Raw genomic sequence first — 17,924 nt, 5'->3', positions numbered from 1 at the left:
TGTACTATTCACAGCACTGACCCCTATTCATCACATTTATTTATTTATTTATTTTTATTACATTATTACACAGTTCTGACACTTTCATACATACATATTTATTTTTTACCATCCATTCACACCCTAGCACTACACTGACACTCATTTATCGCACACCTTTGAGCACTTAGTTCGCCACTCCCCTCAAGACTAGTGGGAGGGGCTATCACTATTTAATGCACACTCCTTCTGCAGCATTCTTTGACCCGTCTGCGTCCTGATGGGAACGGGTTTTCACCCACCCACCTACCTAGTAAGTATGGCCTTTTTGGTGGTTTTGATGATATCTGTCCCATTTTTTCTGTTTGTGTTTTTAAATTAGGAACGTAAAGTTCTGGTTAGGGACTCGCAAGGCACTGGGGACCCTTGACGTTGGGTTGCGAGCTTTGCGTATTTTGGCCAAAATAACAACTAATACCCCATGTTTCATGGATATTTCTTACTACGTATACTACACATTTTTTCAGGACGCAGCCGGGTCTTATATGCTGGGAGGGCATGATGTGCTGGCGTTTGGTTTGGAATGCAGAGCAGCCCGCTTTAGCTAACACTAGCGGCGTTACAAATAGGCTGTTATTCGGCAAGTTACGCCATGCCTGACGACCAGCACATTATCCCTCCACGTATTACACATAGTACTGACACCCCATGTACTATTCACAGCACTGACCCCTATTCATCACATTTATTTATTTATTTATTTTTATTACATTATTACACAGTTCTGACACTTTCATACATACATATTTATTTTTTACCATCCATTCACACCCTAGCACTACACTGACACTCATTTATCGCACACCTTTGAGCACTTAGTTCGCCACTCCCCTCAAGACTAGTGGGAGGGGCTATCACTATTTAATGCACACTCCTTCTGCAGCATTCTTTGACCCGTCTGCGTCCTGATGGGAACGGGTTTTCACCCACCCACCTACCTAGTAAGTATGGCCTTTTTGGTGGTTTTGATGATATCTGTCCCATTTTTTCTGTTTGTGTTTTTAAATTAGGAACGTAAAGTTCTGGTTAGGGACTCGCAAGGCACTGGGGACCCTTGACGTTGGGTTGCGAGCTTTGCGTATTTTGGCCAAAATAACAACTAATACCCCATGTTTCATGGATATTTCTTACTACGTATACTACACATTTTTTCAGGACGCAGCCGGGTCTTATATGCTGGGAGGGCATGATGTGCTGGCGTTTGGTTTGGAATGCAGAGCAGCCCGCTTTAGCTAACACTAGCGGCGTTACAAATAGGCTGTTATTCGGCAAGTTACGCCATGCATGACGACCAGCACATTATCCCTCCACGTATTACACATAGTACTGACACCCCATGTACTATTCACAGCACTGACCCCTATTCATCACATTTATTTATTTATTTTTATTACATTATTACACAGTTCTGACACTTTCATACATACATATTTATTTTTTACCATCCATTCACACCCTAGCACTACACTGACACTCATTTATCGCACACCTTTGAGCACTTAGTTCGCCACTCCCCTCAAGACTAGTGGGAGGGGCTATCACTATTTAATGCACACTCCTTCTGCAGCATTCTTTGACCCGTCTGCGTCCTGATGGGAACGGGTTTTCACCCACCCACCTACCTAGTAAGTATGGCCTTTTTGGTGGTTTTGATGATATCTGTCCCATTTTTTCTGTTTGTGTTTTTAAATTAGGAACGTAAAGTTCTGGTTAGGGACTCGCAAGGCACTGGGGACCCTTGACGTTGGGTTGCGAGCTTTGCGTATTTTGGCCAAAATAACAACTAATACCCCATGTTTCATGGATATTTCTTACTACGTATACTACACATTTTTTCAGGACGCAGCCGGGTCTTATATGCTGGGAGGGCATGATGTGCTGGCGTTTGGTTTGGAATGCAGAGCAGCCCGCTTTAGCTAACACTAGCGGCGTTACAAATAGGCTGTTATTCGGCAAGTTACGCCATGCCTGACGACCAGCACATTATCCCTCCACGTATTACACATAGTACTGACACCCCATGTACTATTCACAGCACTGACCCCTATTCATCACATTTATTTATTTATTTTTATTACATTATTACACAGTTCTGACACTTTCATACATACATATTTATTTTTTACCATCCATTCACACCCTAGCACTACACTGACACTCATTTATCGCACACCTTTGAGCACTTAGTTCGCCACTCCCCTCAAGACTAGTGGGAGGGGCTATCACTATTTAATGCACACTCCTTCTGCAGCATTCTTTGACCCGTCTGCGTCCTGATGGGAACGGGTTTTCACCCACCCACCTACCTAGTAAGTATGGCCTTTTTGGTGGTTTTGATGATATCTGTCCCATTTTTTCTGTTTGTGTAATAAAAACTGAAATAGAGCAAAATAAAATAAACCATTGTTTATCTGCAAGAAAAGTGACAGTATATTTATTATTATATTAACCCCTTAAGGACACATCCTGTTTTTGCCTTCGGAACCAGGCCATTTTTTTTTCAAAACTGACATATGTCACTGTGGTAATAGCTTTGGAATGCTTTCACCTATCCAAGCGATTCTGAAATGGTTTTCTTGTGATACATTGGACTTTAAGTTAGTGGTAAAATGCAGTCAATACATCGTGTTTATTTGTAAAAGACACCAAAATTTTGAGAAAATGTATAAAAATTAGCATTTTTCTAAATTTACATGTATGTGCTTCTAAGACAGATAGGCATACCACACAAAAAATAGTTACTAGTTAACATATCCCATATGTCCAAAAAATGGCAACAAAGTAATTTTCCAGGACGTTAGAAGGCTTAGAACTTTAGCAGCAATTCCTCGAATTTTCAAGAACATTTCAAAAGGCAATTTATTTACAGGACCAGTTCAGTTCTAAAGTAGCTTTGAGGGCACTATATATTAGGAACTCCCTATAAGTCACCCCATTTTAAAAACAGCACTCCTCAAAGTATTAAAAACAGCTTTTAGAAAGTTTGTTCACCCTTTAAGTGCTTCACAGCGATTACAGCAAAGTAGGAGGTGAAATGTACAAATAATTATTTATTTTTTTGCAGAAAACCAGTTTTAATCCATTTTTTTTTCTGTAACACCAGGTTTTACCAGAGAAACACTACTCAATATTTATTGCCCAGGTTCTGCAGTTTTTAGAAATCTCAAATGTGGCCCTAGAGTGGTAATGGACTGAAGCACCAGCCTCAGAAGCAAAAGGAGCACTTTTGGGGCCTCCTTTTTATTAGAATATATTTTAGGCAACATGTCAGGTTTGAAGAGGTCTGGTGGTGCCAAAACAGTGGAACCCCCCAAAAGTGACCCATTTTTGGAAACTATACCCCTCAAGGAATTTTTCTAGTGGTATAGTTAGCATTTTGAGCCCACAGGTTTTTTGCTACATTTATTGGAACTGGTCTGTAAATATGAAAATCTACTTTTTTTTTTTTCTGAAAAAACATACGTTTTTGTTTTTACAAGGAATAAAGGAGAAAAAGCACCCCAACATTTGTAAAGCAATGTCTCCCAAATACGGCAATACCCCATATGTGGTAATAAATGGCTGTTTGGACCCATGGCAGGGCTCAGAACGTAACGAGCGCCATTTGGATTTTGGAGCGCAGATTTTGCTGGAAAGGTTTTCGGTGTCATGACCCCACTTTCATAAATTCCCTGAGGGTGTAGTTTCCTAGGGGTATAGTGAGCATTTTGACGCCACAGGTTTTTTACAGAAATTATTGGAAGTAGGCCGTGAATATGAAAATGTACATTTTATTTTCAATAAAAATGTAGGTTTAGTAATTTATTTTTTTTCATTTCCACAAGAACTATAGGAGAAAAAGCTCCACAACATTTGTAGAGCAGTTTCTCCTGAGTAAAACAATAGCCCATATGAGATCATAAACAGCTGTTTGGACACAGGGCAGGGCTCAGAAGGGAAAGAGCACCATTTACTGAGCTCAAATTTAGCAGGAATGGTTTGTGGAGGCCATGTCGCATCTGCAAAGCCCAAGAGGACAAAAAATAGTGAAACATAATAAGTGGTGTCCCTTCTTATGCCCTTTTTGCTACACACTGCCGCTTTCTTGGGACCTTCCCTTCTTTGCAGTTTGGGGAACGATGCCAGTAAAGTGTTGCCCTGGTACAATACAGGCGCACTCTCTTTCAGAAGATTTGCTTGGGCCCTAACTTGCCTGGTTTTCAAACACGAGCACCTTGATAATCGCCTCTTGAAAATTAAGGAATGACCCTGTCCGGCCTGCATTTGGATAGTACATACGCGTTATACAATGCCATCAGTACCACGTGCACGGCCAGCTTTTTGTACCACACAGTTTCTCATGGCACAATGGAGCTTCAGCACTTGATCGGAGAGATCAACCCCTCCCATGTACTTGTTATAGCCCACAATGCAATTTGGCTTGTGGGTCACTGTGGTGGTACCTCATACAGGGACAGGGGTGCTGCCGTTCCCATGTATTGTGGTCAAGAGAAGGAAATCCCTCTTGTCCTTATACTTGATGAACAACATGTCGTTGCTGCATAATGCCCTGCTCTCAAGCCTTCTGATACGTTGGCCAAGCAGTGTTTTAGGGAGGCCTCTGGTTTTTGCACACAGTGCTGTATGCTGCAGTGTTTCTGGTGGAGAGGCATTAAATAATGGGATGCGTCAAACTCGAATCCTGTAGGTGTACCTTGAGCTACTCACACAGTTTGTACATTATCCCATACCTTGCCCTCTTACTGGGCAGGTATTGGCAGAATTTTAGACGTACAACGGACTCATTACAATGTTCTTTTGGTGGGTATACGTTTCTTGAAATTTGGTGCAGAAATTATTGATTGGCCCGATTTTGAATAGGCGGTCATATTGGGGATCATCATGGGGCAGGCACTGTGCATTACTATTATAATGCAAAAATTTAGGAATAGCTTCAAAGCGTGTCTGGGGCATCTCCATGCGGTAAATTGGGGTGTTGTACAAAACATCTGTACTCTAGTATTGCCTTATCTGTGGCTTCTTTACTAGCCCCATATGCAGCACAAAGCCCCAAAATTTGAGCATCTCCACTGCATCTACAGGGGTCCACTTGAAGGGTCTAGCATATGACGACGTGGGGTTCTGGGAAATAAATTGCTGGGCACAAATTGGTCTGGGACACCATTAAATTCCCTAAATTCTCACTAAACACCTTAAAAAAATAAAAAAAATCTATTTCTGTGAGGCCTTCAGTCTCAAAGAATTCCTGAGCTGCCTATGAATTCAGGGATCTAAGGCTCATAATTCTCGGTGTGTAGGTTCCACACGGGATCACTTAACTAGGGGGTTGCCTCAACTGATGTTCTGGGGCGCCGTTGCAGGGATTCCTCATCACCAGATGAGGAGGAGAAGAAGTAGGAGGACAAGATGCATGGGGCGAATTCCTCTTCTCTCTCTCTCTAGTAGAATTTGTGTCAGAGGCCAGAATGGCGTATGCCTCCTCTACTAAAAATTTCCCAATCATCCCAAAGGGTCTATTCAGCAGAGGGGTGTGTTGCGCTTGAACGCGTGTAACACTGACTATCTTTACACAGGGTGTTGTGTGTTGTGCTTTTAAAACGTGTATTTCAAAATTGCTGAATAAAAAAAAAAAAAGAAATTAAAAGTTTAGAAAAAAAAATGAAGTATAAAAAATTTACTGAACAAACTTCAGTAACAAAAAATTATGGCAATCAAACTGTAGAGAATTTCCTGACTACCCGACACTAACTAAAATTTAGCGACGTTGAATCTGCTTTAAAAAAAAAAAAAAATTGTATAAAAACTACTGCAGTAAATTTAGGCTAAAACTATGAAGCTACGCTATGCAAAATTTAGTGAAGAACTTCAGTAAAAAAACTGAATGTCTGTCACTAACTGATGCTAAATCTGTAACTATATATTAGTGCAAGAAAAACCATAGTATAAAAATTATACTACAGTAAATTTAGACAAACTATAAAGCTACAGTAACCAGACACTAAATGTAAAACTATATTTTAGAAAAAAAAACTAGTATAAGAAATATACTACAGTAAATTGACACTAACTTCAGAAAAATTGTATAGCTAAAACTACCTAAAATGCTATGTATTTTTTTTTTAAATTATAAAACGGACGCTACCCTAACCCCCTACCTATGCATATATAGGTGTTCAGATAGCACTAGCTTTCTTCGGTGCTCGAAAAAGGGTCCCAACCAAGTTGAGATGTGAAAGTATTCGGCACACTCTTGGAAAAATTTAAATGATTTTTTATTTTAATTTTCTCTGTGATGCCAGTGGCTTAAAGAGGCTCTGTCACCACATGAGTTTCTTAATGCCCAAGTGGGCGTGTTTTACTTTAGACCAAGTGGCGTTGTACAGAGGAGTGTATGACGCTGACCAATCAGCGTCATACACTTCTCTCCATTCATTTACACTGCAGATAGCGATAGTTATATCGCTATGTGCAGCTACATACACGAACATTACTGCAGTATCCTGATAATGAATATACATTACCTCCAGCCAGGACGTCATGTGTATTCAGAATCCTGACACGTCTGACTCTTTTGTGAGATTCTATCAAGGCAAGTGCAATCTCGTTTGAAATGACAGGTTACATCGTATTCTCACGAGATTACGTTTGCCTTGCTGTAAATCTCAGAGACGCTACAGATATGTCAGGATTCTGAATAAACATCACGTCAAGGCTGGTAGTGATGTATATTCATTATCAGGACACTACAGTAATGTTAGGCTATGTTCACACGGGGTATTATGCCGAGTTTTTTGACGCGGAAACCGCGTCGCAAAACCCGGCAAAAACGGCCCGAGAACGCCTCCCATTGATTTCAATGGGAGGCGTCGGCGTCTTTTTCCCACGAGCAGTAAAACTGCCTCGCGGGAAAAAGCGACATGCCCTATCTTCGGGCGCTTCCGCCTCTGACCTCCCATTGACTTCAATGGGAGGCAGGAGAAAGCGTATTTCTCGCTGTTTTATGCCCGCGGCGCTCAATGGCCGCGGGCGAAAAACGGCGCGATAATTGCCGCGAAAATCGGCGTGCAGGGAGAGGAATATCTGCCTCAAAGTTCCAAACGGAATTTTGAGGCAGATATTCCTCCCCCAAAATACTCCGTGTGAACATAGCCTTAGTGTTTGTGTATGTAGATGCACATAACAATATAACTATATCGCTAGTGCAGTGTAAATGAATGGAGAGAAGTGTATGACGCTGATTGGTCTAAAGTAAAGACACGCCCACTTGGGCATTAAGAAACTCATTAGCATAAAGCTAAAAATCGCTCATAAAGTGGTTTAAAATAGTAATGCTTTTTATTTCGAAAAATGATCTGTCACCTACATTACAGCGCCCATCTCCTTTTGTAAGAGATAGGGCACTTATAATGTGGTGACAGTCTCTTTAAGTGCATCGTTCATCAGGCACCCGGCCGCTCTGGGGACTTAGAAAATGTTACTGGCCCGGGTTGCCTAATAGCGGCTTGTTCTAGCCGCACAAATCCACAATTGGCCAGTCTGAACTGCCCGTCCAATCGCAGCGATCGCCGATCCGTTTGGGGGGTGGATGGGGGCACCCCCCTGGGCCACGTGTAAAGATGGACTACTGTCTGTGACAGAGTACAGATGGCCGCTGTCTGTGTCTTTAGACATGGAGACCACTTAACGCCCGAACGTACCCATACGTTGGATTGCGTTATGTACCCAACGACAACGTACCCATACGTTGGATTGCGTTATGTACCCAACGACAACGTACCCATACGTTGGATGTTAAGGGGTTAAACTAGCATATACAACCACTATTAACCGATAATGCTTTATTTTCTTTATCCAAGTACACTTGACAACACAATAGTGATTCAAAATATTCTTATTTATAATAGCTGCTTTTAAATTCAAATTTACAGCTTGGTGAACATTGAAGAGAACAATGATCATGTTTGAGTTCAGAAAAAAAAAACAAAAAAAAAAAAAACTCAAAAAACAAACAGAAAAACTAACAAAAACAAAGCTTTCGCACATTTTTTCCCCACTCTTCAAACCCCTTTACCTGTTAAGGAATATGTCTAAATTGGCAGTATGTAAGTAGACCCTCTGACAAGACTGCCACCATGTAATGCATATAATACATACCATATTTAGAAGTACCCACCACTTTATTTTTTCACATATATAAATTAAATTGGCATTTTTTGTTTCCATGATAGCTTCAAAAAGAAACCAGTAAATTTAAACCCGTTGTACTCGGCAGAGTCTGAAAAAGGACTAAACGGTGATTCTTAGCTGGCCCCACCACCAGCAATAGTGTTGACCTGTCCTGAGACAGTAGTCAAAAACAGTCACAGCAAGATATATAAAATGTGGAGATTTCCATGTATTTCCTACACTACTGTACATAGAAAGACAAATGTAAAAAGTGCAAGGCAATGTTTGCAGTTCTCAATGTTTTTAGGCACATTCATTTCTTTAAAGCAAGCTTCGTAGGAAAATTCCAGTTTTATTCTTCATGACACCCCCCTCAGAAGTCTTTCTTGTAAAAGAAACAAAGGGGAGAGGGAGAACAAAAATTACATCCTGTAAACCATCAAGATAGCCTCTCTTCCTCATGGAGTGTTCAGTTATGTCGCGTTCTACCTTTTTTTATTCTCGCCGGTTTGGGCTTGGGTATATATTGGTTGTTTGCTTGGTACTCAAGTTCTTTGCTGAAGTAGTGGATTGTTTTATTCAAGCCTTCCTCTAGTGGAACCTGAGAAGAGAACAGGGGAAAGCAAGAGACCACGTTACCGTAGCTTTCTGAACTTACACCAAGGAGTCAACCTAAAATACAATTTAAAAAAAAAAATTGACAAAAAAAAATTAAAAATTAAAGAATGACAACGCAACTTTTCAAAGACCTTACAGAAAATCATACACCTTTACTGTAATGAAAAAAACGGACAAGCATACCTTCATGCATATGCTGGCGGTTTGTTCAACTTATTTTAGTAACATCACTGTTATGCCATTATTCTTTCTAACTATATGTGAATCTAAAAATACAGCATAGGTTTATGTCCCACTTTACATACCACAGGTTCCCATCCAAGCAAAAGCTTGGCTTTCCGGATATCTGGTTTTCGCCTTTGTGGATCATCTTGAGCTTCTGAAAGAAACTGTATTTCTCCACCACTGCCTATAAAGAAAGAACAAAACTCACTAAAGATTGTAGAATATAAGAACAGCCAATTGTAAACTGTAGTATAAGAAATGTTAACGGTTACAAGAACTAGTAAAATATGGCTGAATATGTTCTACTAATGTATACCCATCCCTATAGTTTACTTATTTGAATTTTAAAACTTAATGCAACTCAGGAAAATATGTCGGGATACCAATTTAATACAATCTCACGTCATCCATCATTAAGCTATAATTAGTTACGTGTGCGCCATTACGGCAATGGTGTAAGGACTACAGAAAAGGAGGGCTTTGCAGTCCTATAGTGATAAAATGAGGTATTTCAGGCAGTAATTGTTATTTGTAATATTAGTAATGTCTTAAAGTGTACTTAAGATTTCATAAACTTCTGATACATCACAGACATACTGATCGGCTGCGCTTTAACGCAAATTTAGGGAACATGCCCTACAAGCCAATCTACAGTCGTGGGGTGAATTTGCCCTTAACGACCAGCCTATTTTAAAACTTCATGACCAAGGTATTTTTTAAGTTTTTCCATTGTCGCAATCCAAGAGCAATAACTTTAATTTTTGCGTCGACATAGCTGTATAAGGTCTTGTTTATTGCGGGACAAGTTGTATTTCTTAACCCCTTAGTGTCTAAGCCTGTTTTGGCCTTCAGGACCAGCCCCATTTTTGCAAATCTGACATGTGTCACTTTATGTGGTAATAACTCCAGAATGCTTTTACCTATCCAAGCGATTCTGGGATTGTTTTCTCGTGACATGTTGTACTTTATGATACTGAAAAAATTTTGTCATTAAATTCAATATTTATTTGTAAGAAACGCCAAAATTTAGAGAAAATTAGCAAAAATTAGCATTTTTCTAAATTTTAATGTATTTACTTGTAAAACAGATAGTAATACCACACAAAATACATACTAGTTTATATTTCCCATAGGTCTACTTTATGTTTGCGTCGTTTTTTGAACATTCTTTTATTTTTCTAGGACGTTACAACGCTTAGAACTTTAGCAGCAATTTCTCATATTTTCAAGAAAATTTCAAAAGGCTATTTTTTCAGGGACCAGTTCAGTTCTGAAATGGCTTTGAGGGCCTTATATATTAGAAAGTCACCATAAATCACCCCATTTTGAAAACTGCACCCATCAAAGTATTCAAAACAGCATTCACAAAGTATTTTAGCCCTTTAGGCGTTTCACAGGAATTAAAGCAAAGTAGAGGTGAAATTTACAAATTTCATTTTTTTTCTTCAAAAATTCATTTGTAATAAATTTTTTCTGTACCACAGAAGGTTTTACCCAAGAAATGCAACTCAATATTTATTGCCCAGATTCTGCAGTTTTTAGAAATACCCCACATGTGGCCCTAGCGCGGTCATGGACTGAAACACAGGCCTCAGAAGCAAAGGAGCACCTAGTGGATTTTGGGCCTCTATTTTATTAGAATATATTTTAGGTACCATGTCAGGTGTGAGGAGGCCTTGTGCTGCCAAAACAGTGGAAACACCCCAAAAGTGACCCCATTTTGGAAACTATACCCCTCAAGGAATTTATCTATGGGTATAGTTAGCATTTTGAAACCACAGTTTTTTTGCTAAATTTATTTGAATTAGTATGTGAAGGTGAAAATCTACTTTTTTTGTGAAAAAATTAGGAAATGTTAAATTTTTACAAGGAATAAAGTAGAAAAAACACCCCAACATATGTAAAGCAATGTCTTCCGATTATAGCAATACCCCATATGTGGTAATAAATTGCTGTTTGGACCCACAGCAGGCCTCAGAAGAGAAGGAGCACCATTTGGATTTTGGATTTCTGATTTTGCTGGAATAGTTTTCAGTGCCGTGTCGCGTTTGCAATGCACTGGAGGGAAGAAAACCGTGGAAACCCCCCAATAGTGACCCCATTTTGGAAACTATACCCCTCAAGGAATTTATCTAAGGGTATAGTTAGCATTTTGAACCCACAGTTTTTTTGCTAAATTTGTTTGAATTAGTATGTGAAGATGAAAATCTCCTTTTTTTCTGAAAAAAGGTAGCCATTTTTAATTTTTACAAGGAATAAAGGAGAAAAAGCGCCCCAACATTTGTAAAACAATTTCTCCTGATTACGTAAATACCCCATATGTGGTAATAAACTACTGTTTGGACCCACACCGGGGCTTAGAAGGGAAGGAGCGCTATTTGGCTTTTGGAGCTCAAATTTTGCTGGAATGTTTTTGGGTGTCATGTCGAATTTGCAAAGCCCCTGAGAGACAGAAACAGTGGAAGCCCCCCAAAAGTAACCCCATTTGGGAAACTACACCACTTAAGGAATCTATCTAGGGGTATAGTGAGCATTTAGGCCCCACACGTCTTTTGCAGAATTTATTAGAATTAGGCCGTGAAAATTAATATCAACATTATTTCCACTAAAATGTTGAATTTTTTCAATTTCACAAAGGATAAACGAGAAAATGCACCCCAACGTTTGTAAAGCAATTTCTTCCGAGTACGGCAATACCCCACATGTGGTCATAAATGTTTTTTCATTAGAAAGTAATTAACCCTTTACGAACTGATTCATGTTTTGCTTTTTCGTTTTTCCTCCCCGCTTTCCAAGAGCCACTACTTTTTTATTTTTCTGTCAATAGAGCGGTGTGGGGGCTTATTTTTTGCGGGACGAGCTGTCGTTTTTATTGGTACCATTTTTTGGTACGATGCCATATCGGTGGACATAAACGGCTGTTTGGGCACGCTGTAGGGCTCAGAAGGGAGGGACGCCATTTGGCTTTTGGAGCGCATATTTTGCTTGGTAGTAGCTCTGGCGTTTTGCTGGTATTTCAGTTTATAATGTTGGGGCACATGTAGGCTGGGCAGAGTACATCAGGGGCATAATAAGAGGGTATAATAATGGGGTAAATAAATAATAATCCACAGATATGTGGCCGGTGTCGCACTGATAAATGGTGCCCGATCTTATCCACTTTTGGAACGCTCTGCACATTTTGCATCGCCATAATCTGGGAGCCGGAACTTTTTTTATTTTTTCACCACCGGAGCCGTGTGAGGGCTTATTTGTTGCAGGACAATCTGTATTTTTCATTGGTACCATTTTGGGGTACATGCGATTTTGTTGATCACTTTTTATTCAATTTTTCGGCAAGCCAGGTGACCAAAAACCATCAATTCTGACAATGATTTTTATTTATTTTTGACGGTGTTTACCCTGGGCTATAAATGACTATTATACTTTATTCTGCGGGTCGGTACGATTACGGCGATACCATATGTATATACGTTTTTTTATGTTTTGCAGCGTTTGAGCAATAAAATAACTTATTTAGAAAATAATGTATTTTCTGTGTCACCATATTCTGAGAGCCATAACTTTTTTATTTTTCAGTCAAAAAAGCTGTGTAAGGGCTTGTTTTTTGCGGGATGGGTTTTAGTTTGTATCAGTACTATTTTGGCGTACATGCGACTTTTTGATCACTTTTTATTACATATTTTGTGAGGGGTGGTGACCAAAAAATAGTGATTCTGGCATTGTTTTTCGTTTATTTTTTTTGCGGCGTTCACTGTGCGGGAAAAATAATATTATAGTTTTATAGTTGGGGTCGTTACGAACGCGGTGATACCAAATGTGTACTTTTTTTTACGTGTTCATTTTTTTTCCTATAATGAAAGACTTATTATAGGAAAAAAAGCAGTTCTTGTTTATGTCACTTATAACTTTTATTTTTACACTTTTTTTAAAACATTTTTATTTTTTTTACTTTTTTCACTTGTCCCACTAGGGGACACTTAGACTTGCAGCTCTGATCGCTGCTGGAATACATTACACTACACACGTAGTGTAATGCATTTCAACTGTCATTGTGACGAGACAGTCACACTGACAGGAAGCCTACGACGACCACCCTCGGGGTGGTCCTCATAGGCTTCTGTACATGGCAACCCGGAAGCCATTGTCTGGCGTCCGGTTGCCATGGGTACCATCGCCAGCCCCCGTGATTTCACATGGGGGCTGCCGATCGGCGCTAAAGACCTTAATTGTGGCGTTCAAAATCGAGCGCCGCAATTAAGGGGTTAACTGCCGATATCAGCGGCGACAGGCCGCTGATCGGCAACGGGGAGAGCAGGGCTGACACCCTGCACAGTTAACCGCCGCTGCGGTGTAGCGCCGCGCGGCGGTTAACTGTCAAAGCACTGCCGTAACTGTACGTCAAGGTGCGCGAACTTACTGCTCACCATGACGTACAGTTACGTCATGGTGCGTTAAGGGGTTAATAGCACCATTTTGGGGTACATATTTATTGATCAACTTTTATTAGCTTTTTCTTGGGGGGGGGGGGGGGGGGGAAGATAGAAAAAACCCTGAAATTGCCACTTTTTTGCGTCCTAAATCTACGCCGTTTTTCCGTGTTGTATAAATAACACAATTTTATTCAGCGGGATGTTACGATTGCAACCATACCAAATTTGTATAGATTTCGTATGTTTTACTACTTTTACACAGTAAAAAACGCTTTTTTTTTTTCAAAATTATTTGTTTTTGCGTCTCCATATTTGAAGAGCCCTTTATTGTTCTGCCGATGCAGTTGTATGAGGGCTTTTTTTTTTGCGGGACGACTTGTAGTTTTTATTGGTACCAATTTTTTTTAAGGCAGGATTCACAGAAAAAAATGGAAAAATTGCTGTTATTTTTTATGGAGTTCACCGTGCGGGTTAAATAATGTAATAGCTTTATAGTTGGGGTCATTACGGACGCGGCGATACCAAATGTGTAACTTTCTTTTTTGCTTTATTTTGTTTTTTTTAGTAAAGCAGTTTGTAAGGCGAAAAAGTTTAATTTTTTTTCACATTTTTTTTTTTAATTCACTTTATTAAACCTTTTTTTCACTTTTTTACTAGTCTGATCGCTTTTATAATACACTGCAATACTAGTGTATTATGCCTGTCCGTGTAAAACGGACAGTCATCTGCTAGGCCATGCCTCTGGCATGACCTAGCAGGCATTCACCACAGGCAAACCTGGGGACCTTTATTAGGCCCCCAGCTGCCATCGGAGACACAGACACTCGGCGATCTTATCGCCGGGTGTCAGTGAGAGAAGGAGCTCCCTCCCTCTCTCCAAAACCAATCCGACGCGGTGCTCGCTATTGAGTGCCGCATCTGAGGGGTTAAACGGGTAAGATCGATACTAATATCGATCTCACCCGTTCAAGCAGGGATGCCCCCAGCTACATCTGGCAGCTGAGATCAGGGAGATTTAACGGCGCCCTGCTCCGTTTATTCTGATGCAGCACCGTAAAAAGGCTTATGCATCAGAATAAAGCCGATTAGTGGCCGCCGTGAAAAGGTGTATTGGCGGACACTAACGGGTTAAATATCTTCAATAACTGACAGGTAGAATGCAAAACAGTCGCAAATCTGTAATTCCTGAAAATGGCGGATTCTTTGATGCATAGAAAAAAAAACCTGAAATTTTGCCTCTTTGGGTCTTAAATCTTCGCCGTTTACCGTGTCAATTTCAATTAATAGAATATCTGACAAAAAGTTACAACAGCGTTAATGTATGAACTATAAGGTCTGATCAATTTAAAACGCATATTCCAGTGTCAGTATATCAATGTTTTGTATACTGTACAACTTTCCAATATACCTTCTGTATCAATTCCTCAGTTTGCTGTTCATTTGGAGCCTTCATAATGGACTTCCATGATAAAAATCTGTATTGGTCCCTTTGTTACTTTTTTTGTCAAGGTATCAATTTTTTTCAAAGATATATATCTCAGATTCATGTACAGATATAAACTCTTGCCTTTTAACATGCATTGAAAACTACTGTACAGCCGTGATGAGAGAGTCCCCAATTATAGTCCCTGAGGTCTTTAATCACGAGGTGAATAATGACACATCTAATCAACAATTGGCAGGATTTCTCAAGGGGCGCACAACTCACCAACAAGGTGTTTAATTAATCTGGCGAATTCCAGGATGGTGTGCTCTTCTGGATTTCCCTGTGGAGGGGATGAGATTACAACTTTAATTGCAAATTGTGATTAATAACTTCACTGCTAAAGTGAATTTCTGATTATAAAAACTGCAAGAAAAGTTTTAAGTTAGACTCCACTTCACCTGGAAAAATAAGAACTAATTGGACTACGAGACACCAAGTAATGACATTAAAAGATAAAACTAATGGTACGTGCCTCACTGTAGATGAGTCAATGTAGTGTCTGCCTACCTTCCTAAAATAGGACATCTCCTAAATTTGCACATGCCTTTAAAAAAGGTGGCAAGTGCCAAATCATAGTATTGAACTAGGTTTAGCATGTAGATTGGAAAAGCTATATGCGTACACGCTAAAAGTGTACATAGTGCTCTATTACCCAACGGAGGCCAAAAGACTAAGCTATTCTCTAAAACGTAATCCCATAGGAAAAAAAAAGTATACCGAGCGGTATATTTTTTTTTTATTTTTTTTTTAACATGGGAGTCTATGGTTTATGTATGCCACTGTATGGCATACGCCACAAGCATCCATTCAAAGGAGTAGTCACAGGCTTTTTAATAGCTTTTCTTGACGTATACGCTAAACTGCTACAATTATAGTCAGTCAGCAACAGATACGTTCAATTGATGCCAAATAGTGGCATTCGTCACCCATAGGACTAATGTTTAACGGATAAGTCATGAACTCATGATCAGAGTTCCATGAAGCATTTGTTTAATTGATACCATTATAGTCTAAGGTGACGGAAGCCATTATCAGGGCACCTGTTTAATGTATACGTAGGGTGGTTATCCTGGTGTATACATCAAACGTAGGCAAACATGTGAACTAGGACTTAAATAGCTGGCATTTCAGTGTATATGCCGAAGCTAGAGGTACAACCTCAATTTATACCATTGAAGGGTCCCATTTAAATCAAGGGCCAAAGTGAGCCAGGTACCTTCTTTTACAAAAACTATTGTAAGGTAAATTGTATGAATATTACACCCTGTTCCTCACTGACCAAATGTACAGGTACAATGCAAAAATACAGACCACATTAGTAACAGCCTCTAACCCTTAGGCTGGGTTCACACGAGCACATTAACGTCCGTAATGGACAGACGTATTTCGGCCGCAAGTCCCGGACCGAACACACTGCAGGGAGCCAGGCTCCTAGCATCATAGTTATGTACAACTCTAGGAGTCCCTGCCTCTCCGTGGAACTACTGTCCCGTACTGAAAACATGATTACAGTACGGGACAGTTGTCCGGCAGCGAGGCAGGGACACCTAGCGTCGTACATAACTACGATGCTAGGAGCCCGGCTCCCTGCACTGAGTTCGGTCCGGGACTTCCGGCCGAAATACGTCCGTCCATTACGGACGTTAATGTGCTCGTGTGAACCCAGCCTCACTCAACATTGTCCACACCTTCAAATACGGTAATAATGAACTGTAATGAAACACTTATCGAAAAGGAGCAGTACTAGAAACTATAAATGCTTCTACATAAAACTGTATTCTGTATTTTTACTGTGATTTATAATTCGGTCCTTAAAAAGGAGTTCTTGACTTTAGAAAAATTGTAGTTTATACCTGCAGATTGCCTCAGCAAAAAAAACAAAAAAAACAGGACATGTGCCGTACACCCTGAGATCACAGCGGAGGCTGCGATTAGCTGGAGCGGTGAAATGACTGTATGGAAAGTCAGTTCCAGCCAATGTAAATAGAGGAGACATCATTAGACCCAGTTTCCAGGTAAAAATACAAAACTAGAATCTAAAACCCAGAAAAAGAAAACTTACCAGATTCACAGGACTGCTGACGTTGCTGTTCATTAATGCCACAACCCCATTAACCAAGTCACTGAGAGAGAGAAAAAGAAACGGTACATTATATGTATACGAAATGTTTCTACAAACCATTTGACAATATCTGCTCTGCTATACCACTCTGGAACGACCGTTTAATGGTTTAACCCTTTCACTACCAATGACGAAAATGAACGTCCTGGTCGGCTGCTAGTTCCCGCACCAGGACGTTCATTTGTCAGCAGTTCAAACTGTCACTCTGTGTAAACACAGAGTGACAGGCACGCGCTGACAGCTGTCCTAGACAGCTGAGACATCAGTCTCGCCGGACAGCGGACCATCGCCGCTGCTTTCAGCAATTAACCCCTTAAGTGCGGCGACGGATTGCCGTCGCCGCATTTAAGTGGTCTGAAGCACATCGGCAGCCCCCACGAAGTGATCGTGGGGGCTACCGATGCTTGTCACGGCAATCGGAGGTCAGATAATGACCTCCGGGTTGCCATGTACGGATGCCTCGGAGGAGCAGCCTCCGGCCGGTCCTCCGTGGCTTCCTGTCAGTGTGACAGTCACGTCACAATGACAGTTGGAGTACATTACACTACGTGTGTAGGGTAATGTACTCTAGCAGCGATCAAAGCTGCAAGTCTAAGTGTCCCCTAGTGGGACAAGTGAAAAAAGTAAAAAAAATAAAAATGTTTTAAAAAAAGTGTAAATAAAAGTTATAAGTTCTATAAACACTAAATGCTTTTTTTCCCTTTAATAAAAAATACTTTTATTATAGAAAAAAAATTAACACGTTAAAAAAGTACACATTTTGTATCACCGTGTTCGTAACGACCCCAACTATAAAACTAATGTTATTTTTCCCGCACGATGAACACCCCCAAAA

At 40.2% G+C, this 17,924-nt stretch overlaps 1 protein-coding gene across 1 annotated transcript in view; it reads right to left on the bottom strand.

Moving 5' to 3' along the window:
* Positions 1-7,862: 7,862 nt before the first annotated feature.
* The window catches only part of LOC142742672 (UDP-glucuronic acid decarboxylase 1-like), a 59,947-nt gene continuing 49,885 nt past the window's right edge, over positions 7,863-17,924 (bottom strand). The window contains 4 exon segments of the mRNA XM_075852675.1: positions 7,863-8,806; positions 9,129-9,232; positions 15,190-15,247; positions 17,030-17,090. Of these exon segments, the coding sequence (XP_075708790.1) occupies positions 8,675-8,806; positions 9,129-9,232; positions 15,190-15,247; positions 17,030-17,090 (355 nt within the window). The 3' untranslated portion in view covers positions 7,863-8,674.

This window comes from Rhinoderma darwinii, chromosome 2 (assembly GCF_050947455.1).
Source record: "Rhinoderma darwinii isolate aRhiDar2 chromosome 2, aRhiDar2.hap1, whole genome shotgun sequence".
Taxonomy (NCBI): Eukaryota; Metazoa; Chordata; class Amphibia; order Anura; family Rhinodermatidae; genus Rhinoderma; species Rhinoderma darwinii.
This window is presented reverse-complemented; position numbering and strand designations above follow the sequence as displayed.